General features: G+C 44.9%; 2 protein-coding genes across 3 annotated transcripts in view; one reads left to right on the top strand and one right to left on the bottom strand.

The window, feature by feature from the left end:
- LOC133948771 (probable E3 ubiquitin-protein ligase HECTD4) overlaps positions 1–21,666 on the top strand; it is a 34,816-nt gene extending 13,150 nt beyond the window's left edge. For both annotated transcript variants that reach the window (XM_062382781.1, XM_062382774.1), the window contains exons 24-76: positions 13–176; positions 334–579; positions 1,581–1,773; positions 2,000–2,104; positions 2,205–2,293; positions 2,375–2,547; positions 2,806–2,941; positions 3,030–3,174; positions 3,252–3,418; positions 3,591–3,737; positions 3,832–4,016; positions 4,113–4,266; positions 4,360–4,640; positions 4,766–4,952; positions 5,053–5,134; positions 5,243–5,445; positions 5,541–5,676; positions 5,856–6,038; positions 6,207–6,371; positions 6,466–6,635; positions 6,936–7,051; positions 7,165–7,268; positions 7,494–7,655; positions 7,805–7,953; positions 8,081–8,160; positions 8,416–8,579; positions 8,665–8,902; positions 9,023–9,159; positions 9,255–9,381; positions 9,967–10,104; positions 10,207–10,343; positions 10,434–10,594; positions 10,675–10,856; positions 10,949–11,154; positions 11,248–11,378; positions 11,473–11,678; positions 11,786–11,965; positions 12,377–13,773; positions 13,864–14,071; positions 14,170–14,393; positions 14,492–14,637; positions 14,727–14,830; positions 15,154–15,277; positions 16,026–16,216; positions 16,306–16,452; positions 16,598–16,717; positions 16,808–16,963; positions 17,077–17,180; positions 17,396–17,617; positions 17,710–17,876; positions 18,020–18,215; positions 18,750–18,972; positions 19,482–21,666. In XM_062382781.1, the coding sequence (XP_062238765.1) occupies positions 13–176; positions 334–579; positions 1,581–1,773; positions 2,000–2,104; positions 2,205–2,293; positions 2,375–2,547; positions 2,806–2,941; positions 3,030–3,174; positions 3,252–3,418; positions 3,591–3,737; positions 3,832–4,016; positions 4,113–4,266; positions 4,360–4,640; positions 4,766–4,952; positions 5,053–5,134; positions 5,243–5,445; positions 5,541–5,676; positions 5,856–6,038; positions 6,207–6,371; positions 6,466–6,635; positions 6,936–7,051; positions 7,165–7,268; positions 7,494–7,655; positions 7,805–7,953; positions 8,081–8,160; positions 8,416–8,579; positions 8,665–8,902; positions 9,023–9,159; positions 9,255–9,381; positions 9,967–10,104; positions 10,207–10,343; positions 10,434–10,594; positions 10,675–10,856; positions 10,949–11,154; positions 11,248–11,378; positions 11,473–11,678; positions 11,786–11,965; positions 12,377–13,773; positions 13,864–14,071; positions 14,170–14,393; positions 14,492–14,637; positions 14,727–14,830; positions 15,154–15,277; positions 16,026–16,216; positions 16,306–16,452; positions 16,598–16,717; positions 16,808–16,963; positions 17,077–17,180; positions 17,396–17,617; positions 17,710–17,876; positions 18,020–18,215; positions 18,750–18,972; positions 19,482–19,618 (9,795 nt within the window). In that variant the 3' untranslated portion in view covers positions 19,619–21,666. The remainder of the gene's footprint in view (positions 1–12; positions 177–333; positions 580–1,580; positions 1,774–1,999; positions 2,105–2,204; positions 2,294–2,374; positions 2,548–2,805; positions 2,942–3,029; positions 3,175–3,251; positions 3,419–3,590; positions 3,738–3,831; positions 4,017–4,112; positions 4,267–4,359; positions 4,641–4,765; positions 4,953–5,052; positions 5,135–5,242; positions 5,446–5,540; positions 5,677–5,855; positions 6,039–6,206; positions 6,372–6,465; positions 6,636–6,935; positions 7,052–7,164; positions 7,269–7,493; positions 7,656–7,804; positions 7,954–8,080; positions 8,161–8,415; positions 8,580–8,664; positions 8,903–9,022; positions 9,160–9,254; positions 9,382–9,966; positions 10,105–10,206; positions 10,344–10,433; positions 10,595–10,674; positions 10,857–10,948; positions 11,155–11,247; positions 11,379–11,472; positions 11,679–11,785; positions 11,966–12,376; positions 13,774–13,863; positions 14,072–14,169; positions 14,394–14,491; positions 14,638–14,726; positions 14,831–15,153; positions 15,278–16,025; positions 16,217–16,305; positions 16,453–16,597; positions 16,718–16,807; positions 16,964–17,076; positions 17,181–17,395; positions 17,618–17,709; positions 17,877–18,019; positions 18,216–18,749; positions 18,973–19,481) is intronic.
- Positions 21,667–23,446: 1,780 nt separating this feature from the next.
- Positions 23,447–26,013, bottom strand: LOC133947979 (L-serine dehydratase/L-threonine deaminase-like). The gene is made up of 8 exons (XM_062382221.1): positions 25,944–26,013; positions 25,528–25,684; positions 25,303–25,342; positions 25,072–25,211; positions 24,773–24,864; positions 24,085–24,312; positions 23,871–23,995; positions 23,447–23,780 (listed from the first exon to the last, which is right to left on the bottom strand). Exons 2-8 carry the CDS (start codon positions 25,678–25,680, stop codon positions 23,587–23,589), a joined length of 972 nt encoding a protein of 323 aa, XP_062238205.1. The 5' UTR covers positions 25,681–25,684; positions 25,944–26,013; the 3' UTR covers positions 23,447–23,586.
- Positions 26,014–26,564: the final 551 nt, after the last annotated feature.

The following is a 26,564-nucleotide window of genomic DNA, read 5'->3' as shown; positions in this document are numbered from 1 at the left end:
TTGTTTGTTCAGGAGTCATCTGAAGATGTCTCAGGAGGCCTCCCCTTCCTGGCAGACCTTGCACTGGGTCTGTCAGTGCTGGCTTGTTCAATGCTTCGTATTCTGTACAACGGACCAGAAGTGACGAGGGAGGAGGAAGCCTGCCACGATTTGCTCTGCTCAAAGCTGCTGCAAAGGTGACAGTTAAATGAAAGCTGCACAAAACGTCCTCTGTGATTAGTATAGTACACTGTAAGAGTTGGTACATATTCTTAAGTGGTATGAAGTTGAATACAGCAAAACTGCTGGCAGCTGAAATGACAGACTGATGGAAGATTTTGTTTTTTCCTTTAGGTGCCAGTGGCAGGTGGAAGCAAACGGTGCAATCTCTCCTGCCCTAACACCCAGCCCGTCACCTCTGCCACTCACTATTGAGGAGGACCGGGAGTTTGTCTACCCAGCTGATGTGCTCATCCCACCCCCAGGCCTTATGCCAGGGACCTACTTTGACTTGCCTCGTATCCGCCTCCCTCCAGGCATCATGGGAAGGCTACGAGAGGTGTCTGGAAGGGCTCGACCACAGTTTCGCCCCAGTATCAAGTAAGAAGTTCATGTTGTGACCTTAGTAGAGGGTATGCATGTGTCACCTCTGAACCTTTATGGAGAAATTACAGCGGTAGCATCCCCTAGGTGGCAAATACAATCACAGTAATCACAGTAAACCCTGGTATTAAATAAACTTTAATACCAGGGTTCCTTTGGTCATGAAAACCTAGAAAATTCATGGAATTGTTAATTGTTTATTTCCAGGCCTAGAAAAGTGCTTGAAAAAAAATTTAATCCCAAAATTTTTGGAGAAGTAATGGAAATTTGTTAAATTCATATTTTCAAGTTGTTCATTTCAGTGAGTTTTAAATAGTTCATATGCTCAAAATATAAGCAGGCATACTCTCTCATAATAATTAAAAAGTTCGGTGAGGAAGCAGGCGGGATAATGCACTATCCAAGGGAAGTGTAGATTTAACCATGCTTGGCTACAAATGGAAAAGTACATGCCATGGGTTACAACAGACAAAGATCACAATCAAACTATTGTCTCATTCATTTGTGTAATTCAAGGTATACTGTATGCTTTGACACTCTCATTGTTAGCTTAAATACTAAACTCTGCCACTCTTTCATGTATACACCGAGATTTCAAAAAATGTTTGGTCATGGAAATTCTGTTTAAAGTTATTGAAAAGTTATGGAAAAGTCATGGAAATCCCTTGGTCAAAATGTGCATTTACCCTGTAATACAGTCCACCGATGATCATATTTTCATCAGGCAGACATTTTAAACTTTAAAGTAGGACCAGCCATCTAGGATTTTATAAACTACGAGGCTCAGCTCATAGAGTAAATTATTTTTTTCTGTTCAAAAGGTGTTTTTTAACATTTTAGTCTGGTTAATGATCACATTGTTTTTTGTGTGTTTATTGGATAATAGAAGCCGTATTGCAGAAGTGAACTCATACACATTATAAAGTAAAGTTCTCCTTGTTTTCTTATCAAAATAAAAACCAAAACATGAATTTTCAACCATTTTTTTTCTCTGTAAGGGAGGTGATCAGACCAGATGTAATGGAGGAGGTCATCATATCTTGTGTCATAAAACATTTAAGCCTGGTGGATGCCCTTCAGTCACTTGTCAACTACCAGTACCGCGAGGATCATGCAGAGGAGTATGACCTGGTCTGTAAGATCATGGCCGAGACCTTTAAGAAGATCAATGCTATGGAGCGTCAGCTGCAGGTGAGCTCTATACACAATACTATACACACTAGCTATTTATACTTAAATATGTCCCACAAAATTAGGAAGTATGATAATTATTTTAAAACCAGCAGAATAGGTTATCAGTTCAAATTAGATTGACCAGATTGAGATGGACAAGAAGACCTGAATTTAGCTATAAAAAAAAAGGAAAGTTCCAAGAAGACTGTGTCTCTGTGCCAATTATGTCCTGTGTTGCTTTCAGAGTGTAGCAGAATTGGAACAAAAGTGGCAGAATGAGGTGGAGGAGGCCCAGCAAGGAAAGCTTGAGAACAACACTCCTTTCTTCCACGACTACCACTTCTTTGAGGTACCCTTCACATACACAAATTTGTAACTTTTGCTCAAGAGATTAAACCATTACCTTTAATATTTGGTGTGGTCTTAATGACATGTTTTCTTTGTACTAGAACAAAATTAAGGAGCTGGAGCTGCTCTGCTCCCTGAAGGAGGTCCCACTTGATTTTAGTGACTTGGAAAATGTTGTTCTTGCATTGAGGCAAGTAATTCCAAATTACCTCACTATCTCAGTCACAGGTAAAGCAGTGTTCTATCTAACATCATGCATTTGTACCAACAGGGAGAAGTTCTTCCAGGACGTCAACACCACGCACAGCAGAAGTAGCACCCCACTCGGCAAAACAAAGGCGCTGGTAAAAAGTCTAATGAACCGCACTGAGCTGTTGCTGCATGTTACCATCGCTCCACACTGCAGGAGCCTAACCACCACACCTGCTGGCACACCAGGTCCAGGTACGCATCTTTGTACGTGTCTTCTTGTGTCACTAATCAGCTGCTATATTCTTAACCTTGTTTTGCCTTATAAAATGTATGGGTACAGTTATGTAACTCACACGGGAGACTTATTGAAATTCTGGAAAAAAAATTTCTTCTGTAGATCAGTATTTCCATTGTCCTTTTATTAATTCCTGCAAGTGTTTCAGTTACCCAGACATCTGAGATTCGGAGACAAGTTTGATTTTCTCCTAATCACTCTCATTCTTGCTTCAGCCTCTAAGTCGGTGTCAGATGCCAAGACAGTGATCCCGTTGGTGAAGCAGCCAGTGTTCCTGCGCAGCATGTCAGCACCCTCTGACTTGGAGATGATTGCTAATCAAGACTTGGAGTTTACCCACGCTTCACAAAGGTCTGTGTAGGTTTGATTGATGAAAATTGTAGAAAATCATAGGAATGGATGAATTTATTCCTTCTTTTTTTTTTTTCCCCATCTATAGGAGGCGACATCATCCCACCAGTCATCGCAGCACCTCATTTACTCTGCTGCAGTCTCTGGCTATAGAGGACAGCCGAGACAAGCCAACATACAGTGTGCTGCTGGGACAGCTCTTTGCCTTCATCGGGACAACACCTGATCAAGCTGTAGGTTTCTGACTCACTGAGTCATAGCTGCATGATAATCAGTGGATTCTATAACCTTATATCTGTCATGTCCATAGGTGTCAAGCAGCAGCTTCCTGTCGGCTGCACAGACACGCTGGAGACGTGGCAGTACAAGGAAGCAAGCACTGGTTCATATGAGGGAGTTGCTCACTGCGGCAGTTAGAGTCGGTGGTGTCACCCACCTGGTGGGGCCTGTCACTATGGTACTGCAAGGTGGCCCAAGGTAAGAGGAGAGGCTGAACCACAATTAACAATCTGAACCTACACAACATGTGCATGCAAAAAATAAGTTTATAGAAATACCTAATAAGGATACTATCCCTGATATTATATTTATTATAACAAATTAAATGGCAAAGAATAACCGTATTTGGTTGTTTCTCTTTCCTGTACAGGATTGAGGAGCTGACCTGTGGTGGAATGGTTGAGCAGGTGCAGGAAGCCTTTGGGGAGACCATGACGTCTGTAGTGTCACTATGTGCTCGCTATCCCATCGCGTGTGCCAACAGTATTGGCTTACTTTGCACAATCCCCTACACCAGGCAAGATAATCCACCTTGCACTGTCTCTGTTAATATTCCTGTATTTCTAGACCCTCAGATTGTTAACACTCACTTATCGCCTGTGTCGTCATAGGAGCGAGGAGCAGTGCCTGGTTCGGAGTGGCCTGGTCCAGCTCATGGACAGTCTGTGTAGTTTAAGTGGTCAGAGGGAATGTAGCTCAAATGAGAAGCAGACCAAAAAGCAGAAGGTGGCCACCATGGCTTGGGCTGCCTTCCAGGTGCTGGCCAACCGATGTATTGAGTGGGAGAAGGTGGAAGGTAAGAAAAGTTACTAAGCAAGTGTGAACATCACCAGTATTAAACCCTTTGAATTAGTTAGGTGTTTGTTGTAATGGTTTTTATTTTTCTTCAAAGGCGGGTCTACAGATGCTGTGCACTCTGGTCTGGCACGGCAGGTGTCCAGCCTGCTGACCAATCACCTGGCCAGAGCCACAGAGTGCTGTGGAAATCAAGCAGCTGGCAATGATGCCTTACAGGATGTGCTCAGTCTGCTCAATGACCTTTCCAGGTAAAGCTTTATGTCCTGTACGTGTGTATATCGTGTATGTGTGTATATTTGTGTATATTCATACAATGTATGTTCTTGTGTTTTGTGTTTCAGGAGCCACATAGGAAAAGCTATCCTCAGTCAGCCAGCCTGTGTTTCTAAGCTCTTGTCTTTGCTACTGGATCAGAGACCTTCTCCAAAGCTGGTACTTATCATCCTGCAGCTATGCCGAGCTGCCCTGCCGCTCATGAGTGTGGAGGACTGTGGCAATGTGGCCCTGCCCTCTTGGAGCTACTCTATTAACACGCTAGATGCTGAGCAGCAAGATGCAAGTGACCCTGCCTCACGCATTGCTGCCCTGCTGTTAGCCAAGCTAGCAGACTATGTAGTACCAGGTTTGTCTCTTTTCCTTCAGAGTACTAAATACTTGTGTGTGTGTGAAAGGGAATCTTCTAAACTGGATAAACAAGTTGCTTTCTCTTGATAATTTCCTATACTTGTTCTTTTCCCTCTTTACCAGGCTGTCAGACCCTGCTCTCTCCCAGCTCCTCCGAGCCGGACACATCTCTGTCCCGAGCCAGTTCCAAGGGAGCTCTGAAGTCTGACGATGTTGGGGAGGAGGGAGAGGCTGTTGACGGCAAGCTGTCAATCTTTATCCACAAGAGAGAGGATCAGTCTTCTCATGAGGTTCTACAACCACTGCTCAGGTAAGGTTTGCCCCCTAATATTGTTGATTTTACTTCCAAGCAGCAAACCGGATCTCTGCTTCTCTGACACAAATGTTCTTCCAATGTCTTTGAACTGCAGCAGCTCAGAGGGACGTCCCTTTCGACTTGGCACTGGAGCAAACATGGAAAAGGTGGTTAAGATGGACAGAGACATGACCAAGGTAAAAGCTGTTGATCAGACAAAAGTTTAAACAGTCTATGTTCTCCCTATGAAAATGTGTGTTACTGTCATATTTTCTTACCTCCATCTTATGTGAATCCGCCCTTAGAGTGGAAACTGTGAGGTGATCACAGAGGAGGCATCTGCTGCCCTTAGGAAGGCGAACAAGTGGGCCCAGTCTGGTCTGATCGTGAGCGTTGGTCCACCCGTGGAGGCGCTGGCCCAGGAGGTTGCTGGAGGCATCACCACTGGTGACAAGAAGAAAACTGCTCAGACTGCTGTTTGTCGGGACAGGAACGCTGAGCTGGCCAGGTACAGTTTGAGAGCTGACATATTTTGTTCAACATCTGACAACATCAGTCTTGATTGAGTTTGTAACGTCTCTTCATTAAACCTGCCTTCAATAGGTCCGACCCTGTCAGGCCATTCATCAGTGGCCATGTTGCCAACAGTATGGCCGCCGAGGTGATTGCTCTACTGCACAGTCTGCTTACTGCTCCTGAGTCCAACACTGCTCAGATCTGGACAAGCACTGCTGAAAAAGTAAATGATTGTGCCGTTTCTACCTTCGTAGAAATGAATATATAATAACAATAATAAAGTTTATTTATAAATATGATAAATGTTACCACAGGTTCATCATAATAATCTATATTTAGGTTGACAGTTTATGAAGCTGTTTGCCAAAACCATAATGCTTTTTCCTTGTGGTGTTTTGGTAGGTGCTCTCCCGGGCGCTAATGTTTATCCCTCAGCTGGGGAAGTATGCTGAAAGTATTCTGGAAAATGGCAGCAGCAGCGGCAGGAAACTGGCTAAACTGCAGGCCATTGGCAGACAGGCTGTAGCTGCTCTTTGTGCCCTTGGAGGCTTCAAAGAAACTATAAAGATCGGCTCTGAGGTCCAGGTTAGTTAAAGGAGATAAAATTGTAAAAAAGTGATAATGCCAGGCTTACAGTATATTATACAGGCTGTAATTTGCAGAGTTAATAAGTCAATATGTACCTTTTTTTTAAATTGATAGCAGTTAATTGTTCACTGCTGTCACATTTCCTCTGTTTCCTCTGCTGTGCAGGTGGGAGGTAAGGGAGTGCTGGGCAGCGTGGGCATAGTAATGTCCATAAATGAGCAAGAGGGCATCGCTACAGTCAAGTTTCCTTCTTGCGAGTACAGTAGAGCTTGTAAAGCCTCAGACATCCTGACAGTTCCCATATCACGCCTCTGCACTCCAAGATCTGAGGTAAGAATTCCGTCATCAGTCTCTGCCCATGTTTCTCAACAGCTTCCTGAAACTTACCTGCGTCTCTCTTTATACCTTAACTCCCCCCAAACAGGCTCTGCCTCTTTATAAGCTCTCTATCACTGAAAAGGTGGTGCAAGCAGTGCAGTCCATGCTCCTGCCACAGGAGGGCAGTCTCTCCATTCACACCTCTCTTCCAGCTACAGGAGATGGCTCCAGCCCAGTAATGGCTGCAGTGCGCTTGTTGGCTGAAATAAGAACCAGGTCAGTTGACAATGGTTTCATTAATTTCTTGAGAAAGTGGCAGATTTCATTGAATCCATATTAAATCTGTTCAGTTTTGTAAGGAGAACTCTGTTCCTATTTTGAGAAGACTTCTCTAATCCTCACTAGTTCCAGGTTTACTGATGGTTAAGGTTGAGTTGTGTTGTTTTTCATCTGCTTTATCTAAACTCTTTGAAAATGTAACTCTGTCTATGTGATCTAATCATGTTAGAAATGCTTTAAAAAACACCAAAACCAGAGATTATACAAATTTCACAAGGTTCCCATTTGTTTTTCCAGGGCCTGTCTGGTTATGGCACAGCTCCTAGAGGACAGCTCCTTCTGTGAAGAGTTCATTCAGCAGTGTCCTGCAGCTGTTGAGGTTCTCAACTTGGTTGCACAGGAATGCAGCCCTGGTGAGCATTATTCACACAAATCTGTAATCTGCATTTATAAAAATGTACTGAGTCTGTAACACCCTACACTTTAGCCAGTAGCGTGTGTGACAGATTTCTGTCATCTTGTACAGGAGAGCGTCTTGGCATGGTTGAGGCTCAGTGTGAAAGAGTGAGAATGCTGTACCGGGACTGTGCTCGACCACCGCCTCCACCACTGCAGACAGACAGACGCCAGGTGTGAATTAACAAGTTTATTAGTTTTGGTTTTTATTACTGTAATTATTGATTAAGAGAAATCCCCCCATCATTTAACATACACGTTGACTATATGCAGCAGAAAATACACATTTATCTTTTAGGGAGGTTGAAAAAGCCTCAACTCGTAATAACTTTTAAAACCTTCAGAAACGTTTTAATGTATTTAACAGTCCTTTTCCTTTTGATGCGTTTGCCTCACCAGCCCAAAGAGATCACCTGGTGTCCGTCCAGAGTGTTCCCTCCAGTCCGTGCTTGCATGTTCTCGTCCCGTCTGACTTCTGTCACCTTCTTGGCTGATCCAAGTGCTGGAGGAGGTCTTCCTAGAGGCACATTCATCTACGCCACCTCTGCTGTTCCAATTCAGGTGCTCACATTATAAGAATATGCACAGTACTGAATTGGTGTTTCCATATGTTTGTTTGAACATTTATTAGTCATAATAAATCAAAGAATTAAATCAATCATATTTATGTTGCTCTACACTCTTTCATTTACGTCTCTTTATCCCTGAAGGCCCCATCTTTTTACTGGGAGATAGAGATTGTCTCCTATGGAGACTCTGAGGAGGACAGTGGTCCGATTGTGTCCTTTGGTTTTGCCACTGAGGCAGAGAAGAGAGACGGAGCATGGACCAATCCAGTCGGCACATGTCTGTTTCATAAGTATGTTCAACTGAACATTCAATCTTTTCTTCACTGCTCTGTTTCTGACCTGAGTGCTGACTGCTTTCTTCTCTTTTGTGTTGTTCCATCTCTGTGCGTCTGTCTCTTGTCTGTGTTTGTGTGTCAGTAATGGTAGGGCAGTGCATTACAATGGCTCCAGTCTGCTGCAGTGGAAGAGTGTTAGGCTGGATGTGGCTCTACTTCCTGGTGAGACTGGGGATAAATAGATTTTTCTACATTTACATTTCTGCTTTCTCTCTGTTTGATTTAGTCAACTTATCAATGTACTGTATGTTATGGATTTTAGCAAACCTCCTTAAAACTATTGTATCTTAACTGGCTGCTTTTTCACCACAACCTTAGCATATACTGTTTTCATCTCAAGCAATAGCCAGTGTTGGCATGTTTTTAAGTATGCTATTGTCATATTTGAGATGTGATCTTGCGTGTGCATAAACATAGGGGACGTGGCTGGAATAGGCTGGGAGCGCTCTGAGGGCACGCCTCCTCCCCCTGGTCAGGCCCCTAAAGGCAGGGTCTACTTTACCTACTGTGGCCAGAGGCTCAGCCCCATCCTTGATGATGTAGCCGGTGGGATGTGGCCCCTGGTGCACATCCAAAAGAAGGTGAGTTTCTGCCGACTAAAATGACTTTGAAAGCTTTTGTTGTTAGGCTCTTGTAAAACTTGCCTTCACTGTTGCTGTTTTGTAGAACTCAAGGATCCGTGCCAACTTCGGGAGCCGGCCGTTTGCGTACGCAGAGGGGCAAGCACACAGAAATGCGGCCGACTTGTGTGTCGACCTTGCCGAGGAAATAAGTGCAAATTTTGAAGCACTGCCCTTTGCCATGGCTTCAGACAGTGATAACGATGCAGGTGCAAGTGTGACATCAGACTCTGGCTCCCATGGACCGCCTTGTCGGATCGCTGCTGTCGCCGTTCCCCAGCCACGTATGTCAATCATCTTCATCTCAGTTTGAATAAAAATATGTATTTCACTTTTTACACTTGTTTATCATTCTTTATTGTGGTTAATTAGTATTTTCTGTTGGTCTTTCCCTGTTGGTTCAGAGTACAACAGTGACCTGTCGTGCCAATACAAGATTGAGCTGAGCTACGAGAACCTCGTCACCTCTGGGCCTGACCCACATCCTCCACCTATAGCAGATGATGAGAGTGACGACGAGGATGATGACGATGTCCCAAGGGTGAGTAAAGACTTCCCTGTTTCTCCACGCCTTGTCTAGAGGAAATTGTGTGCTTGTATGTTTAATTATTGATTCTGCTTTGGGTTTGACATTAGGAGGACCACTATGCCCTGCTGGTCAAGGCCTGGGAGACCAAAGTGTTTCCTACCATTCGTAGGAGGTTCCGTAACGAGGCCGAGAGGAAATCTGGCCTGGACCAAATCAAAGGAGCTCTGCAGCTGGGTAAAGAATGAAAGAATATCACTGTTATAATCATTGACTAAGTCAAAGAATAAACTCCTCAGTAGATCCATAAACTACAAAGGGTTAGGGGTAAGGTTAGGGTTAGGGTTTCTAAAAAGGTAGTGAGAGCATTTTGTGTCTGGTTCTAATCCTGAGTGGGTTGCCATCAGCAAGTATTATATGATGGGACAGAACCTTTACTGAATAGAAATTGAAAATATAGAAAGATGAAAAACTTTCCATCAGTTTCCATCCTCTGTACTTTGTTTTGGACCTCCATTTCATGTTGGCACCATTTTTAGAGTTGCGCTTTTACTGTTGAAATGCTTTTTCAGTACATTATGTAGACTGGCACAGTCTAAATATAACTTTTAACAAATCCTTTGTGTAAATTACTTAACTAACTGAATTAACTGGCAGAAGTTAATAGCCTCTTTTATTTAATGATTGCCATATCCAGTCTGAGCCAATGCATATTTTATATTCACATTGAGTTTAGAATTTTTCTGCAAATGATGTCAATATAGGTTAAACTTATAAAGCTTTAATATTGTTTTTCTCTGTGGTTTGTTTCATTGGAAACAGGCATGGTGGACATTGCGAGACAGACCGTGGAGTTCCTGTATGAAGAGAACGGTGGAATCCCTCGGGACCTCTATCTCCCGACCATTGAAGACATCAAGGATGAGGCCAACAAGTTCACGATTGACAAAGTTCGCAAAGGTTCAGCTCGCCTTCAATTCTGTAGAAGCTGAAATTATCTAACCTTGGGTAATATCGTAAGAGCTGCATTAAAACCAATTATAACTTGCTTTTTGAACACAGGCTTGACGGTAGTCATCCGCTGCCCAGACAGCAACAACACCAACAGCACGACCGGGGGAACAGCTCTGCCAAAGTTTGCCATCCGGGGGATGATGAAGACATTTGGTTTGCATGGGGTGGTGCTGGATGTGGACTCTGTAAGTACAGTACTGGATGCTTCACTACCCTCTGTAACTTTAATCAGTAAACTAACTTGTTTCCGTTCATGGGCTTGTGTTTTTTGTTAGTTGAATGAACTTGTGCAGGTGGAGACCTATCTGCGCAGTGAGGGGGTGCTGGTGAGGTACTGGTATCCTATTGAGATGCTGGAGCGCCCGCCTGCTGGATCTCGACGCACTGCGGCCAACGGCTTAGTGTCACTTGACAGCAGCAACATTCAGATTCATAGGTAACGTATGGACTTGATGAGGATGATTCATATTCCTACACTGTGCTTCAAATCAAATCTAACTTCCTGCTTTGCTCCAGGGAGCTTCTTCGCTGTGAGAGTGCACTGGCTCGGTTATACTGCCGTATGGCCTTGCTCAACATCTTTGCCCCCAAGAGTCCCCACACCTTCACCCGTCTCTTCCACATACCTGCCATCCGCGACATCACCTTGGAACACCTGCAATTTCTGTCCAATCAGCTGCTGGCTCCACCCCTGCCTGGTGAGTGTAAATTATGAATTGGATTTCTCCTTGTGATATAGTTGTTCTGTTCTGTTTCTGTGCTAAATGCTGTGATGTTGTTCTTCCTGCAGATGGCACTATTAGTTCTAGTTCTATCCTCCTGGCCCAGTCATTGCTTCATAACCTCCAGGGCCAAAGCTGCTCTCCCACAGACCTGTTCTATCAGGGGAACGCTCAGCCCATCCGGGAGTGGTTGACGGTGGCCATCACCCGTGCCTTGCATCAAGGAGAGGAAAGCTTGCTGGAGCTCACAAGGCAAATCTGCTGTTTCCTCCAGGTCAGCTCTGCCTATTAATTGCCTGATTTAATAAACCTTATACCACTTTGTAAAGACTCTAAAGTCATTTTATGTAACTGTTCATTTTGACAGAATGCTCCAGAGCAGTTTACATCTGAAGAGTTTCCTGTGACCGAGTCGAAGGTCAGCATGGATGTCAGCTTTCCAGGTGCTGCATTTGTGATCGTCTCCTGCAAGGAGAGCCAACTAGGCTGCCGCAAAGAGTGAGTGACTTTGCTTCATCACCTCAGAAATTGTTGAGGAAGTTCTTGCAATCCAAAGTTTTTTATTTCTCTCTTACCTTTTTCACTCCGTTAGCTCAAGCTTGTACAAGGCTCCTTGGGCTCGAGTCATGCTGTATGGGCAGGGTCACAAAGTGCGCCGAAATGGCCAGCTAAATCTGATGGAGGCTGTGTGTTATCCTCTGGATGCCTCACCTACCAACACAGGCCTTACTCCCCCTCCCACCACCAATCAATATCCCTCTGTTATCATACCCGCTGATAAGGTGCACATCAAACTCGGTGAGTAACTCTTAAAAGGAAATTCATACAGGCTGCTGCAGTTGTCATAGAAACAACTCTACTGACGGGATTCAAATTAATTTAATATCCCATGTTCTTGATTACAGGGGTGTCGCCCCCTCCTGGTGCTGTGCTGGTGCTGCACTCCTTGCCACTGGAGTTTCCTCTGGCCATGGCTTTTGCTGAACAGCTGTTGACGTGGAAGCTGGGAGACAGCACTGAGCGGTCAGAGGATGAGCTGGACACGGTGCCCTCGTCCGTGCTGCTGCAGGTGGTAGAACTACTAGGTAGGTGGAACACTCATCATTACTACATTTTACAAGTCTCACTTATTAACCAGTAAGTGTTGTTGGTTGGCACAATATCAGAATATAACCATAGTGAAATAATATTCTATAACCATTCCAACAGACACAAAAGTAGATTTAAATTGTTAAATCTTAAATTATTGGTTTGGAATTTGAATAACATGGTAATTAACATCTCGTAAATGTAAAAAAAAAGCCCAGAAGTAAAAACTTAGCGATACGTCACCAAGTCCCTGCTCGAACATCACTCCAGAACCTACATATTCATTATTCTTAGCTGCTACACCCATAATTATGTAGAATTTTGAAAGATTATGATCAAATATACATCAAGGTGTTCCATAATCACAACCTTCAGTGTTTACTATGTCATTGTTGTTATTGTTTTAGGTGGTGTGCTTTGGACTACTGATCTGGCGCCCTCCATCAAAGAACTCATGTTTCACTTGTTGGCTGAAGTTTTGCGGAAGATCCACCAGTTGGAGCAGAGGAAGAGCCCAGCTGGTCTTTCCAGCTCCATCGCTCTGCTGCTTAACCCCTGCCTCGCAGTGCTCATGGCCCTGCAGACAGAACTGCGCAAGCTCTACGACCGGGAGACTCAAGGATGGTCTGCTGGAGGGGCTGGAGCAGGGGGATCCTCATCTGGAGGCATTGCATTGGCTCTGGGGGCAGAGCAGAGCCGATTCTCCACCTACTTCCACGCTCTGATGGAGGTGTGTCTGGCTGTTGCAGAGGTGACGCTTCCTCTCAACGTTGTTGGCACTTCAGTGGGAGCCTTGTCCTCAACCAGCGCCCCTAACCTCAGTGACTCTTCCTCGTCCTCATCATCGTCTCCAGGTCAGACGCCACAGAGCCCCAGTCTACTTTCCAAACGCAAGAAGGTAAAGATGAAGCGCGAGAGAGCAGCTGCGGTGGCAGCAGCAGTCTCTGGGAAACGTGGCAGCGGAGGTACGCGGTTGTCAGAGAGTGACAGTGCGCTGCTGAACATGGCGGGCAGTAAACCTGAGGACATGCTGTGGTTCCATCGCTGTCTCACGCTCCTAATGATCCTACGACATCTTGCCAATAAGGACCCTCAGGGTTTAAGTGTCACCAGTGACGCAGTGACCGATGCCTGCCAGGCTCTGGTGGGACCCACTGCCCACAGTCGCCTGCTGGTGCTCTCAGGTATCCCCACGCACCTGGAGGAGGCCGTGGTGCGAAATGCTATCCGCAGGGCTTGCAACGCACATGGAGGGCTCTTCAAAGATGAAGTCTTCATCCCTCTGCAGGAAGAGGATCCCAAGAAGCCCAAAGGTGGAGCTGGGGTTTGTAGCCCTCAGGATGGCAAGGCAGGCCCTGAACCCGAGCGCCCTTTCCCCAACAACGGAGGTCCTGAGAGTCCCGACAGCTCCAGCAGCGCCACTCCAGCTTTAAGTGTGAGCGCCTCTGCTTCCACCAGCCAGACATCCATCTGCAGCTCCTCACAGGGAGTCTCCCGCACTGCCAGTGAGCTCTCAGTTGATCAGGAGCTGTTAGGTGTCCAACCGCTCACTCCTGCGGCTGCAGGTTTGGCTGTTACTTACCCGCAGCAAGGCCCCCAAGACCCCCAGACTGTTTCTAGTCAGGAGAGTCTCGATACCTCCCTGTGTAGTACAGGAAGCCTGGGGAGTCTTGGCAGTTTGGGGGAGCCTCTCGACAACGCAGATACACCGTCGGTGTCAGATGGGGGTTCTGTGCACACTGTCAACTCACTGGAGAGCAACGCCGTCATGGCTCGGCCCATCAAGGGCTATGCTGTCATTGAGGTGGGATAATTAAAAGCACAATAATGAATCCTGGATGTTTTTGTTTTGTTCTGGGTAAATATATGCCTATGTTTCTTTTGTGGGTTATAGGTTCGGTCTAGGGCCAAAGTGGAAAAAATCCGTGCCAGTCTCTTCAACAGCAGTGACTTGATAGGATTGTCAAGTCTGGAAGGTGAAGAGGATCTAATGGAGTTGACCAATGAGGAGATCCTCACAGCCTCCAGCGTTAACCAAAGCCTGTTTGACACACAGGGAAGCTCCGCCCTTGAAGACTACTTCCTGGACAAATCCATCAGAGGTTGGTGTTTGACTCTGATCAGATATTTTATGCTTCTGTGACAGTGACATTTATTCTGGCAGTTTAACATCTTAAATGATCTGTGACCTCATTTCAAGGTGAGAAGCTTGTCCTTGGAGCACGAGATATCCTCACAGACATCTTTAAGAGCTGCGTGCACTCAGAGCAGATGCTCAGCCTCACACCGGCCAAGCCAGTGAAAGTGTCTGACATTTATCTCAGCAAAGAGCAGATCAACGCGCAGACGCCTGGAAACCTTCTGCATACTTTCTTCACTCATGTCAGACCTCCCAAAAAAGTACTCGAAGATCAACTAACACAGGTACATAACAAAAGCTGTACAGTAATGGATGGAATGCATGGTCATATTGTTATTACTATATTGCATTTATGTGTCACAATAATTTGGTTCTTATTCAGATTCTAAGAAAGTATGGTACCCCCAAGCCCAATAAGAACAAATACAGTAAAGCTGGAAAAGAGCAGCATCAAGGCAAAGTGGTGAGCACCAAGAGGCCCATCACCAAACCTCCCACCAGGGAAAAGTCTGTGCTCAACAGTGTCAGGTGAGTCATTTACTACACAATACTTCAGAAAGGAAGCACTTATTTTTATTATATATATATTTTCTTTTATTGCATCTTTGATCTGTCAGGACGGCACTGAGTGAGAAGAAAACAGTCCTCAAACCCAAATCTCCTGAGAAATGCAGACCTGATGAGAAAGATGTGGAGAAATCTCCTGCTAAGAAAACTGAAGGTTGGTGGTCATCACAAACATCGCAGAATATGTTATTGGATGGATGGTTTGATGGTGGAGTTAACAATTAGTGTTTAAAATATGTTCTCAGCAAAGGTTAAAGTTGCTTAAATTAGGGTTTAATAACAGAAACAAGTCTGAATTTTCTGCTGCTATATTTGTTTTAATATCACTGGACATCAAATCCACTGTGTCCTTTTTTTTTGCAGTAGTTGAGGTTACATTTTTAGAAACTATGATGCTTTACTACCCAACAAGAATAGAGTCTTGTTTTGGAACCCAGAGCCGTGAATATGCCTCACATACCACCGTATTTCCTTCAGTCCCAGAGGAGAAGTACCTGACACTGGAAGGCTTCCATAAATTTGCTGTTGACCGGGCTAAACAAGACATCCGCAGCGTCTGGAGGGCAATTTTGGCTTGTGGTTATGACCTCCACTTTGAAAGGTGAGAATGTCAACCAGCACTCAGATTGCTGTAACCCAGATACTCTCGTACACACACAGGCTCTCTGGAAACTCAAAACAAAAACATTTGTCAACAAATAAACAGATAAATAGTCACTTGTGAGACAAATTTTCAATATGGTTTTAAATTGTTGTCAGCAGTCTATAACAACGCAGTCTATATAGTATATTTTATGTCAGAAAGAAATTACACCTCTATAAAGAAATAGTCATATTTGATCTGTCAGATTTAATGGCTGTGTGGTGTTATTTGTAATGAACTGGCTCGTGAGGTCAGAATAAAAAGGAAGAAATCCCCATGATAAACATTTACAGCATGCTTTATTAAACCCAATTAGATGATCAAATTAAGTATTCAAATGATGTGATGTGTAAATCAGTTTATTTAGTTGTATGATGTTTAAAGTGAAAAAGCTGTGTGTGAAATGCAAAGCAAAGCAGAAGGATAAACTCAGGGAAAAGTAACCAAACCAGAATGTGCTGGATCAGATCAGAGTGAGAGAGAATAACAACAGGAGGCCTAAGTAACTTTAAGATGGCAGTGTACTCAAAGTAAACTAATGCAGTTGATTTTTGTGTTTTGCTTGTGTTATCACCCAAATTCTGATCGTCTAAACAAGATATATATAATTATGTTCTTATAAAAAACTCTCTTTTTCACTTTGTAGAGGGTAAAAATGTCTAAGAGTAAGAGATCTGTGTTTAACAGCAGCTGTCTTCTGTAACAGATGCACCTGTATAGACACGCGACACGCCCAGAAGGCTTGTAGGAAGTGGAGCTTGGAAATGGATGTGGCGTTGGTCCAGTATATCAACAGGCTGTGCCGTCACCTGGCCATCACACCAGCCAGACTGCACCCCCATGAAGTCTACTTGGACACCAGTGACGCTGCTGATCCCCGTGTGGCTTGTCTGCTCAGTAAGAAACAGTCCTGGGCAGTCAATCATGCCCACACTCTCACTCGTTGTTCTGTCTGCTATATATTTATCTGTTTGTGTGATTTTCAGACGTGCCTGTGGAGAGCCTGCGTCTGCGTTTCGCTCTCCTGCAGTCCCTCAACAACTCCCTGGAAACTTTTTTCCTGCCGCTGGTAGAGCTAAGACCAACTAGCACCTATCAGAACAGCATTGCAGCATTGCTGTGTGAGGCCAAAGGTGAGCAGGATCTCAGCACATCACGAGACGGTTAAGTTACTATGTGCGCCATGGCTGTGATGTGACAGTATCAGTGTATTGACCTTAAACAACACAGACTGATGTGATCTTTTTCACACCCCCACCACTTCCTCTGTCCTCTTAGGTCTTATCTTCTACGACACTAAGGTCACAGTAATGAACAGAGTGCTGAATGCCACAGTACAGCGAACAGCTGACCACGCCGCTCCAGAGATTACACTGGACCCTCTAGAGATAGTGGGAGGTAGTTGTTTCTTTTGCTTGTTTATCTTTTACATTTTCATATCACTCGTACATGCAAACATTCTCTGTGTCTCCGGTGTTTGTCCTTCAGGTGAGATCAGATCATCAGAGAACACGTATTTCTGTCAGGCCGCGCGCCAGCTGTCCTGCGTGCCGTCGTCCCAGCTCTGTGTGAAACTGGCCAGCGGAGGCGACCCGACCTACGCCTTCAACATCCGCTTCACTGGAGAGGAAGTTCATGGCACAAGTTAGAATTTCTCCTTCACATCTTTTTTCTGCACCACCTGATAGTTTCTTACTTGTCAAGACAATGTTTCTATCACAAACCCGACTGATGCTTTTATGGATCTGTGTCTCTAGGTGGCTCCTTCAGGCACTTCCTGTGGCAGGTGTGTAAGGAGCTACAGAGCTCTGCCCTCTCTTTGCTGCTCCCCTGCCCCAGTGCTGCCGCGAACCGGAACAAGGTAACCTCTTTTAGTATCTGACAGGTTTTTCAGTTTGTCCTGGTTTTCTTCGAAACAAGATATATGCTGTATACTGTAATCTCATAGTTTCCTCTTAGCCATTAAATGTTTGGAGTTTGGAGAGTTCTGTGAATATCCCAATCCAAACATCAGTCTTTCTAAGAAATATATCTCTCACCACAAAGTTAATCACATTGTGTTTTTGTTCTCCTCAGGGCAAGTACATACTGACTCCATGCCCTATAAGCTATGCAGAGGAACAGTTGTTGCACTTCTTTGGTCAACTTCTGGGCATAGCCATCCGTGCAGACGTGCCACTTCCTCTTGACCTACTGGGCTCCTTTTGGAAGGGTCTGGTGGGCGAGCCCCTGGACCCAGAGCAGGACCTGCAAGACGCGGACGTTCTCACATTCAACTACGTCAAAAAGTTTGAAAATGTAAGGGGAAGCTACCTCGCTGCTTTTTGATGTCAGGCTCCTTTCCCCTGCTGCCATGACAACTTGATTTGATTTGCTCTTAAACTCTGCAGGTGAGTGATGAGACGGAGCTGGAGGGCCTGTGTGCAGAGATCTCCTCCCAGCACCACTCAGGAGAAAGTCCGGACTCTCCCAGCAGGCCCTGCTGCACCTTCACCTACATCACTATGACTGGCGAGGAGGTGGAGCTTTGTCAGGGAGGTCGCAGACTCACTGTCAGGTACATGAAACATGCGCCGCTGATTTTCATGTCTGTGTTGATGCAGAGCAAATTTGCTATAGAACTGGGTTTACCCACAAACCCTTGTGCATTGGTCTGTGTTCACTCTGGATGTGTCGTATTCTTCTTCATGTGCGTGTTAGCTGGGAGAATAAGGATGTGTATGCGCGGGCGGTGCGGAGCCTTCGTCTCAGGGAGCTGCAGAACATTGAGTGTATGACAGCAGTGCGTGCAGGGCTGGCCTCCATCATTCCCCTGCAGCTCCTCACCATGCTCATCCCCCTGGAGATCGAGCTGCGTACTTGCGGCTTGCCTTACATCAACCTGGAGTTCCTCAAGGTAAAGCTGACATTGAAATCTGTTTATCCTACATTGTAAATCCCTCCATGGATGATACAGACCGGCTCTGGGCCAACCGCACACCACACATTAATGAAGATCTTGTAGATTTAACTGTTAATACATGATAGATATTGTACAGCTGTTTTCAGACATCTGTGTCCATGTCCTTTGCCTTAGAATTAGTTTTCTTCAAGTTTTGCAGACATCATATGAGCAAGCCTCCTTGCTATGAATTATCTGGACATTTTCCTGCTGTATTCTCACATGGACTAACTTCCAGACATTTTAGTTGCAGACTAGCAGGAAAAGTTATCGGAAATTTGTGGAGCAACTGACTTTTTGCATTTTCAAATACAGGCCAAATTTAAGGGAAATGACCAGACTTATGTACTGAAAACACCTTAAGTAAACTGGAGGGATTTGTTATATAAGGATTTAAACATTTTTTCAGTCATAAGTGTTTGTCTCAGACCTGGGAGATGAGGAAACACATCTGATCTCAGTACACCCAACGCTTCTTTCCCTGTGCAGGCTCACACCATGTATCAGGTGGGTCTGATGGAAACGGACCAGCACATCGAGTTCTTCTGGACCGCCCTGGAGATGTTTACTCAGGAGGAGCTCTGCAAGTTCATCAAGTTTGCGTGCAACCAGGAGCGCATCCCATTCACCTGCCCCTGCAAGGACGGGGGCCCGGACACTGCTCACGTTCCGCCGTACCCCATGAAGATCGCACCTCCTGACGGTGCTGCAGGTAACGGAGGACACGGCCTCAGCAGTGCTGTGATTGGATATGCGGGATGCTATCTTAGTGTGAAGTCCGTCTTAGTGACGTTCATCAGTGCAGAAACTACTGATATTGATTATCAATTCAGCTCGTCTTGCAGCCCAAGAAACACTTTGAACATGTTTACTACTGCTCGACTGCTTTTCTCTGAATTAGTAAGAGTGACTCATAGTTAGAAAGTGTGATTGTCCATGCAGGAGGACACACTGTTACATTTCCTGTATGTGATGTTCTCGTACACTGAAGTGGGATTGCCCTGAGTTTCCTTAGTCCTTATTTATAAGGCTGATAAGGGTTTACTTGCAGATAAGATACTCACTTTTATTACCCAGACTAGGCTTTTATCGCTAAAAACGCTAAACCACAACCAAATGTCCATCTGTATGACAATGGAAAGCTTAGGTGAGAAACACACATAGACTGAGCACTAGTTGATCTTGTTGTAATCCAGCTCCCTGTGTGCTTGTGCTCTCCAGGTCAGCCGGACTCGCGCTACATCCGCGTGGAGACCTGTATGTTCATGGTGAAGCTGCCCCAGTACTCTTCCTTGGAGGTGATGCTGGAGAAACTGAGATACGCCATCCACTACCGCGAGGATCCTCTCAGCGGCTAAGATGACTCGACAACTCCCACGTTTCCCAAGCGTATATACCTGCCCCCTTGCCCCCCCCGCCCCCCACCCACTTATTTTGACCCCTGCTTCCTTCCCAACACCCCTGGACCTTCCTTCGAGACAGACCACGATCCTTTATGCTCAGCTGCTCCAACAATACCACACATTTAACATTTACTTCAGGTTAGGCTATGAATGCTTTGCATGTTTATCCCTTCTTTTTTTTTTATAGCCGTTTACACAAATGCTTCATGATTGTGTTGGATGTAATTTTTTTTTTTTTTTTTTTTTTTTTTTTTGAGGAATTCAGGGAAGATAATCTGAATTAGCACTGACACTTATAACCAGTGTCTGTTCTGGATGCACTGAATTTGCGGATGGCAGTGAAGTGAAACGACTGTGAAACCATTTAAATGTAATGTTCGCCTTTTCCCTTCACTTTAACCAAAGGGTTCCTGCGAATACAACAACTTTACAAAGTTCAACTTTACAGCTGCAACTTCTTCAAATCATGACTACTGAACTCCAGAGTCTGTTCTCAGCTAAACTCGTTCCACTCTGGGTTGTGACGTTAAAGGCAACAAACCTGTTACTCTCCTCATGCTTAACCCAGCTGCCTCCCTCTGTCTCCCCTCTACAGTAGGACGGTCTTCTAGAGGGGGACGCTGGTTGTGTGAGTGAAAAGCAAATCCCTGTACAACTTCCACTGAATCATTTTTAAACAGAGGTACGACTACTACCAGAAAAGAGGACAGTGTGGGATGCTGCCTGATTTAGACCACGTGAGCTACGAGCAGGCAGAAGATGTGAACGAGCGCTGTACAGGATATTATGTAGGTTACTGCCTGTTTTAAAAAATATGACTGCTAAAGGACAAACTAACTTATGCCTATATAAACGGAATACATTTTATTCAAGTCTCAGAAGAGAGGGTATATAAAATCATATTTTAAAAAGTCATATTCATCTATTAGTCAATGGGATTGCTCTTTGATTTTTCGATTTCCAAGTAGCTGCGGACACATGGCAGGTCAGCTGACAGTCGGAGAGACATGCTGGTTCTGATAAACTTACGTTTCAGGTTTGTGAACCTGGAGAAGATAATGATGCTCTCATGAGCTGCTCTCCAACATCGTTCGTGTGAAACTGCTACTGAATGTGCAACAGACCCCCCCCCCCCCACCCCCCGCCCCACTCCCACTCCCCCAACATACACAATCTACAACACTGTGGAAGGGGCGGTGCGTCATCATGAGTTCTGCCTTTTCGCAGTCTTCTTTGACGAGCGATGAACAGGATTCTGCTGTTGTTTATTTTTTTTTGGACCCATTTACATTTAGCTTTGTAAAAAATGAAATAGAGAAAAAATGTAAATAGTCTGAAGTTATGTTTGATTGCAGTTTTTATTACTTGCTAATTCACTTCACCTTATGATTTTTTGGTTTGCACTACTCCTGCAAGAAAAAGATTCTAAAAATGAGCAAACTTGGTGATGTCTGTTGGATATCCAGTTTGTTGTGTCGTTATTTTTTATGAACTTTTGGAAATTACCAGTAATCTTATCACCTTTTTGTCTTGTACTCAGATCGATTCAATTTCCTCTACTCATGGTGAAACATGTTTCTTGTGTGAGTGAAATTGCCATTTTACTTGGATAGAACTGAAAAACAACAGACATGACGACTGGACGCCCACTGGATCGTTTTAACTGCTTGCGAGTCTTGGATTTGGTTCGGTTCTTTTGAAGGGTGATATACCGCTGCTAACGGGGACGCTCTCCTCTGCTTCCTCCTCCTCCTCCGGGGGAGTAGATAAAGTTAGAAAAAAAAAGGACATATCCATTCAAAGAGGTGTTGCGAAAAACGTGTGCTGTACATTTACTTGATATTTATTACAATTATTTATGGTTGCATTAACTTAAATTTTACTGTCTTACCTCTGCACATCAGAAACGTAACATATCTAAAATGGATTATACAGATGTAAAGAATCAAATGGCATTTGAGATTTCTGTGTCACAATAAAGAAAATGTCTTCATGTACAAACACTTTTCGACTGTTCTGCTTTAATGTATTTAAAATTTGGACCCAGACACTTGCAGGCTGTTTCTGTTTTTTCAAAGATATCACTCTGACAAACAGCCAGAGAAGTTGAGAAAACAAGTTTCTGGAGCTGATTTATGTCCTGCCCTGAAAGGGAGTCATGTGACACTTGACGTGACCTTGTGCACTTTCCCGTCACTTGCCTCCACAGACAATACAGACTGGTGAGTGTGATGAACTATTCCCGTGACGCTTGTTTTTGTCTCCTATAGAACTTGCTCTTCATATAAGGCCCAGTTACCAGCTCGGGTTACGTCACTGGGCTGTAAAGCAGACGCCTTTTCAAAGCGGCAAGTGCCGGGCCAGGCCAGTTCCAGCTGGATCTCCAGTCCCGCTCCTCAACTCACTCAGTCACACTATACCTTCAGCTCCATTATGTGCCACATGCAAAGGGAGTCGTATGCAAATGCAGAAGCGATGTTGAAACAGTTTCTTCTGCAAGAATCTGATGCAAATATAATATATATATAGTAAATGTATATACAGATCAGCCACATTAAAACCAATAACTGGCCTATGGGTGTGTGGGTCCGCCAGCTATTGGATAGGTAGCAAAAACCCTAAACCTGTACATTGGTTTTTATTATAATTTGTATAATTCTACTTATTATATATATATCAGTATAAAGCCTCGTATTTAGAGCGAGGTTTATCATTTTTAACACCATGGTCTAACAGCACCTAGACCATTAGCGTGGTGTTATTTGAGGAATGTCTCCATCATGTTGACAAGGGTGTTTTTCAAAGGGAGCAGTCATGTGTCCCATACATACAGCTGTCCCCTCTCTTTTCTTTCTGACATAAGGGCCCTACACCCCATGTGTTAATGACTCGCCAACCAATGAGCAGCCACGAAAAGTGCCACATCCCTAACAGCCCGGCCAATCGAGAGCTTGGAAGTCCATCAGAAGGTGCAGGGGACATCCGCTATGATTGTGCAAAACACACGACAGACACATAAACATCTTCTTCCCTGACCTACAGATATTTACAGCAGAGTGGCCATGTGACCGGCTGGAATATACGACTGTGTGATGTAAGGATCTCTCTTGGTGGAGAGGAAAACAAGCTGTCTGTGTTGACGGTCTGCCGCTATATATAAAGTCAAAGGATACATTTGAAATGTTTGTGATTCCTCTCTTGTATATACGCAAATGATCAGAGCTGCTCACAGATCTAATTCTGACGGCACTTTGCATCCTCGAAGGTGTGAGCAGCTTAATGACAAGGACAACCACTGAGACCAGGGCTGTTAATGAACTGTTAAATCATTTGATGGTATAGGAGAGATTGTTAATAAGCTGCAGCTCTTTTATCATTGTTGATTATCTTATTTTGTCTAGTTTTATAAAATTTTGTGTTGATTAAACATTTCACTTTGATAACTTCTCTATATTTTCTTTTCTATAATTTGTTGCTTTGGTTTCCAGTGGTCTCATAAGCTTAGTGCTAATTTGTGCTAAACAAATTTTGACATCATTTTTTGACATCATTTTTTGACATCATTTTTTTCCTTTTCCCTGTGTCGTCACTCACACGTGAAGCACTTTGACTTGTATTTACATTTTTTAAAACGTGCTTTTGAAAGAAAGTTTGATGATATAGTCATGCTTCTCTTGATTAAAGTTAATGCTTTGTTATACACACCATCTGCAGCCAGGAATAAGAGACTGTCAATGAAATGACTCCTCAGACAGAATAGTCATAAATATAATTTATTCAGTGTTAAAAACATTTCAAAAGTACAAAAAGCAGCTGCTCCCCTCTGGAATGATTCGGGCAGTGGAGCACATGGACAGTGGGATGTAGGGACTGGGACCAGCCGATGGAGGAATAGAAGGAAGGTCAGGAGGTAGTTGGCCCTGCTAGATAATACCCAGCTGCTTTTTCAGCTTCCACAGCTCCCCCATGCTGATGTTGTTGCCCCCGCAAACCACGATGACCACGGGGCCCAGGTTCTGCGCCAGCTTGCCCTCGTCCTGCAGCCGTTTGATGACGCCACTGTACACAGCTGCCAGGGCCGCGCCACAGGCCACCTCCACCAGGATCTTCTCATCATCTGCAGGGAGAGGAGACACCGGGGGGGGATCAGTGTCATGGCCACACTAGATGTAGTGAGTGTGCCTCTGTTCAGGTGGGTCGTACTAACCTACAAAGTGTTCCACAGCTTTGACAGCTTCTTGGTCCGAGACGAGTTCTGAGAAGACGGTGTGCTCCTGCACCAGCTTCATGGTCTGAGCGGAGACACGCGTCAGGCCCAGGGTGGTTGCGACACTGGGGCGGAAAATAAACAAAGCGTCAGGAAGGAGTCAAATCCACCTACGTGGCATTATGTGTGTGTAACGACATGTGTGAGCAGGAACCTGGTGATGGCAGGTAGAGTGACCAGCTTCCCAGCCTTCATGGCGGCGTTGAGGCTATGTGCTCCGATGGTTTCCATGGCGACAATAGGTACATCAGCCCAGTCGGCGCGCCGCAGTCCCTCCACCACCCCGTTCAGCAGGCCTCCACCCCCCACCGACAGCACGATGGCCCCCGGCTTCTGCCTCATGTCTCGCTCCAGCTCCTTCACCAGAGACGTGTGGCCTTCCCTGAAAACACACAAACACAGTCTGCCTGTCAGTTTCCTGGTGATTCAGTATCAATATCTTTATTTTTATCTGTGCAGACTGTGACCTAGTTTCTCGTTCTCCTCTCTAGTGATTAAGTAGTTTATGATTGAGTTCAACGCGTTGACTGCCGTCCGATGACCCCCCCCCCCCCCCCCCCCACTTAGTGTTAGTTCTGTGATAAGATGCAGGGTATCTGAAATGACATCTCACCCGGCAATCGTCTCCGTGCATGACTGCGACTGACATTGTCAGATATGAGTGTTGCTATCAGTCCTTTGAAAATAATTTCAATTTCCTTTAGCTCCGAGAAGAAAGTGTCTTATCAGCACCCCCCCCCCCCCTTCCTTCCCCCGATGACAGATAAATGACTACGCAGGGATTTCTTCAGGGAGAACATGGTAATGCTGACACAGTAACAGACAGACTGACACCGACTTACCAGATAAGGGGGTCGTCAAACGGAGAGATGAGCACCCAGCCGGGGTTGTTGGCCACGAGCTGCTCTCCATATTCCATGCTTTCATTTAGAGCCTGACAGAGACAAGCGACAACTTGAGTTAGTATGATGTATTCAAAATATAGAACAATCCTAATAAGTTTGTATTTGCCCATTCATCTATACAATTATCCTAACCCTTATTTTCCATCATATATCTACTAGTGCCTTGTTTACCATTTTGCATTTGTCAGACAATCCATCCCTTATTTTAAAATCAGAATAAGATGGAAAAGACTAACCTTGCCATGAATGACCACAGTGGCGCCCTCGTCCTTCAGCCTCTCCACGGTGGGATTGGGTGTGACGCTCGGGACCACGATGGTGGCAGGAACCCCGAGCTGACGGGCCGAGTAGGCTGCAGCCATACCAGCGTTTCCTCCTGTTGAGACCAGGAGGGTCAAAGGTTAGTCACAAACACACCAGCAGAGTCAAAGATGAGCATTGGGTGGTATTTTTGTTTTGGTGCTCACCTGAGCAGCAGACAAACCGCTCACATCCTCGCTCTGCCCACTATATTAAAAAACAAAAGATAATACAGTGAGTAATCTTTAAATCACAGGTTGTAAACAAAGCAATGACAGATTGGAGATGAGAAACTCGCAGCGCTCCAAACTGGATCACTTCCCATCCTCTCAGCCACACATCAGTCAACACAAAGTAGAGCTAGGTCATGAAATCAGGCGAAAGGGACTCACGACTTGGCAGAGGTGCCCGATGCCCCTGATCTTAAAGGAGCCTGTTGGCTGAGATGAGTCCAGCTTGAGGTAAATGGAGGCACCAGCCACTTTGGTCAGGGCAAGGCTCTGCCTCACTGGAGTGGCCACATGGAGAGGCTGCTGGGTCTTCATCTCACTGCCAAGAAGAAGACAAGACGAGACTTTCTTTAATCCAAGAAAAAACTTCCAAAAACAAGAGAAAAACTAGTTCCATATCAATGTGTCCTATTTCCTGTTTGCTTGTTGATTATCCACTGATCATCAAAAGTAAAAAAAAAACATAGATGTGTTTTTTTTTTAAACAAACTAATGATGCATCCTATCCACAGTGTAATAACAAGCTCTGAGAACTAGAGAGAGCAAATGGCCCTTTAGATGAGTTTTGCTTCACTTACCAGACTCAGGTGGAAGACAGGGAGACAGGAAGAGACGCTGTTCTGTAGAGAATGGTCCCACACTTCTTCGCCCCTGTTGCCGCTGCAGCTGCAGCTGAGGTGCATATATACCTGCTCGAGCTGTGGGCTCGGCCAAGGAGGCCCACCAGCAGACCAATCCCCGTGAGGCATCCCGGCTCCAGACCCTCCCCCTGTCCGTGAGGATGACACGGGCCGAGGACGAACGGAGTGTCCTCGGATGAGACTGAGCTGTGCCCCCCCACCCCAAAACAAAAATCAAATAAACCACATTATATTGTACTAATATCTTTAGTCAGTCGTCACCACAGATACAAAGCTCTTAAAGTGTCAGTTTAATGGATCAATATACTGGTCCCAGTGCTCTGCTCCTCAAAGACAACCCCTGACATTTTACCCTCGCATCTAAAGCGGAACACACCGCGGACATTACCAAAAGAGTCGCTACTATTTTCGCCCCGATCTTCAACTTCCTAATGCGGCCTGTCAGGGAACAGCCTGCACGGTTCAAACCTGAACGATCCGGTGGAGCCGAGCTGCTGCCTCACGGTCACAGCAACAACACAGTAGAAATATTTATGTTTGAATACATGAAATAAAAGC

Source organism: Platichthys flesus, chromosome 3 (genome assembly GCF_949316205.1).
Source record: "Platichthys flesus chromosome 3, fPlaFle2.1, whole genome shotgun sequence".
In the NCBI taxonomy this organism is placed as follows: domain Eukaryota; kingdom Metazoa; phylum Chordata; class Actinopteri; order Pleuronectiformes; family Pleuronectidae; genus Platichthys; species Platichthys flesus.
This window is presented reverse-complemented; position numbering and strand designations above follow the sequence as displayed.

What these genes read in the sequence shown, in the direction of transcription:
- LOC133947979 (XM_062382221.1), bottom strand. Translation starts at nt 25,680, where the DNA reads ATGAAGACCCAGCAGCCTCTCCATGTGGCCACTCCAGTGAGGCAGAGC. An exon ending in TTTGACGACCCCCTTATCTG is followed by an intron (nt 24,313 to 24,772) that starts GTAAGTCGGTGT and finishes GTGTGTTTTCAG; the next exon opens with GGAAGGCCACACGTCTCTGG. An exon ending in AGCTGTGGAACACTTTGTAG is followed by an intron (nt 23,781 to 23,870) that starts GTTAGTACGACC and finishes CTCTCCCTGCAG; the next exon opens with ATGATGAGAAGATCCTGGTG.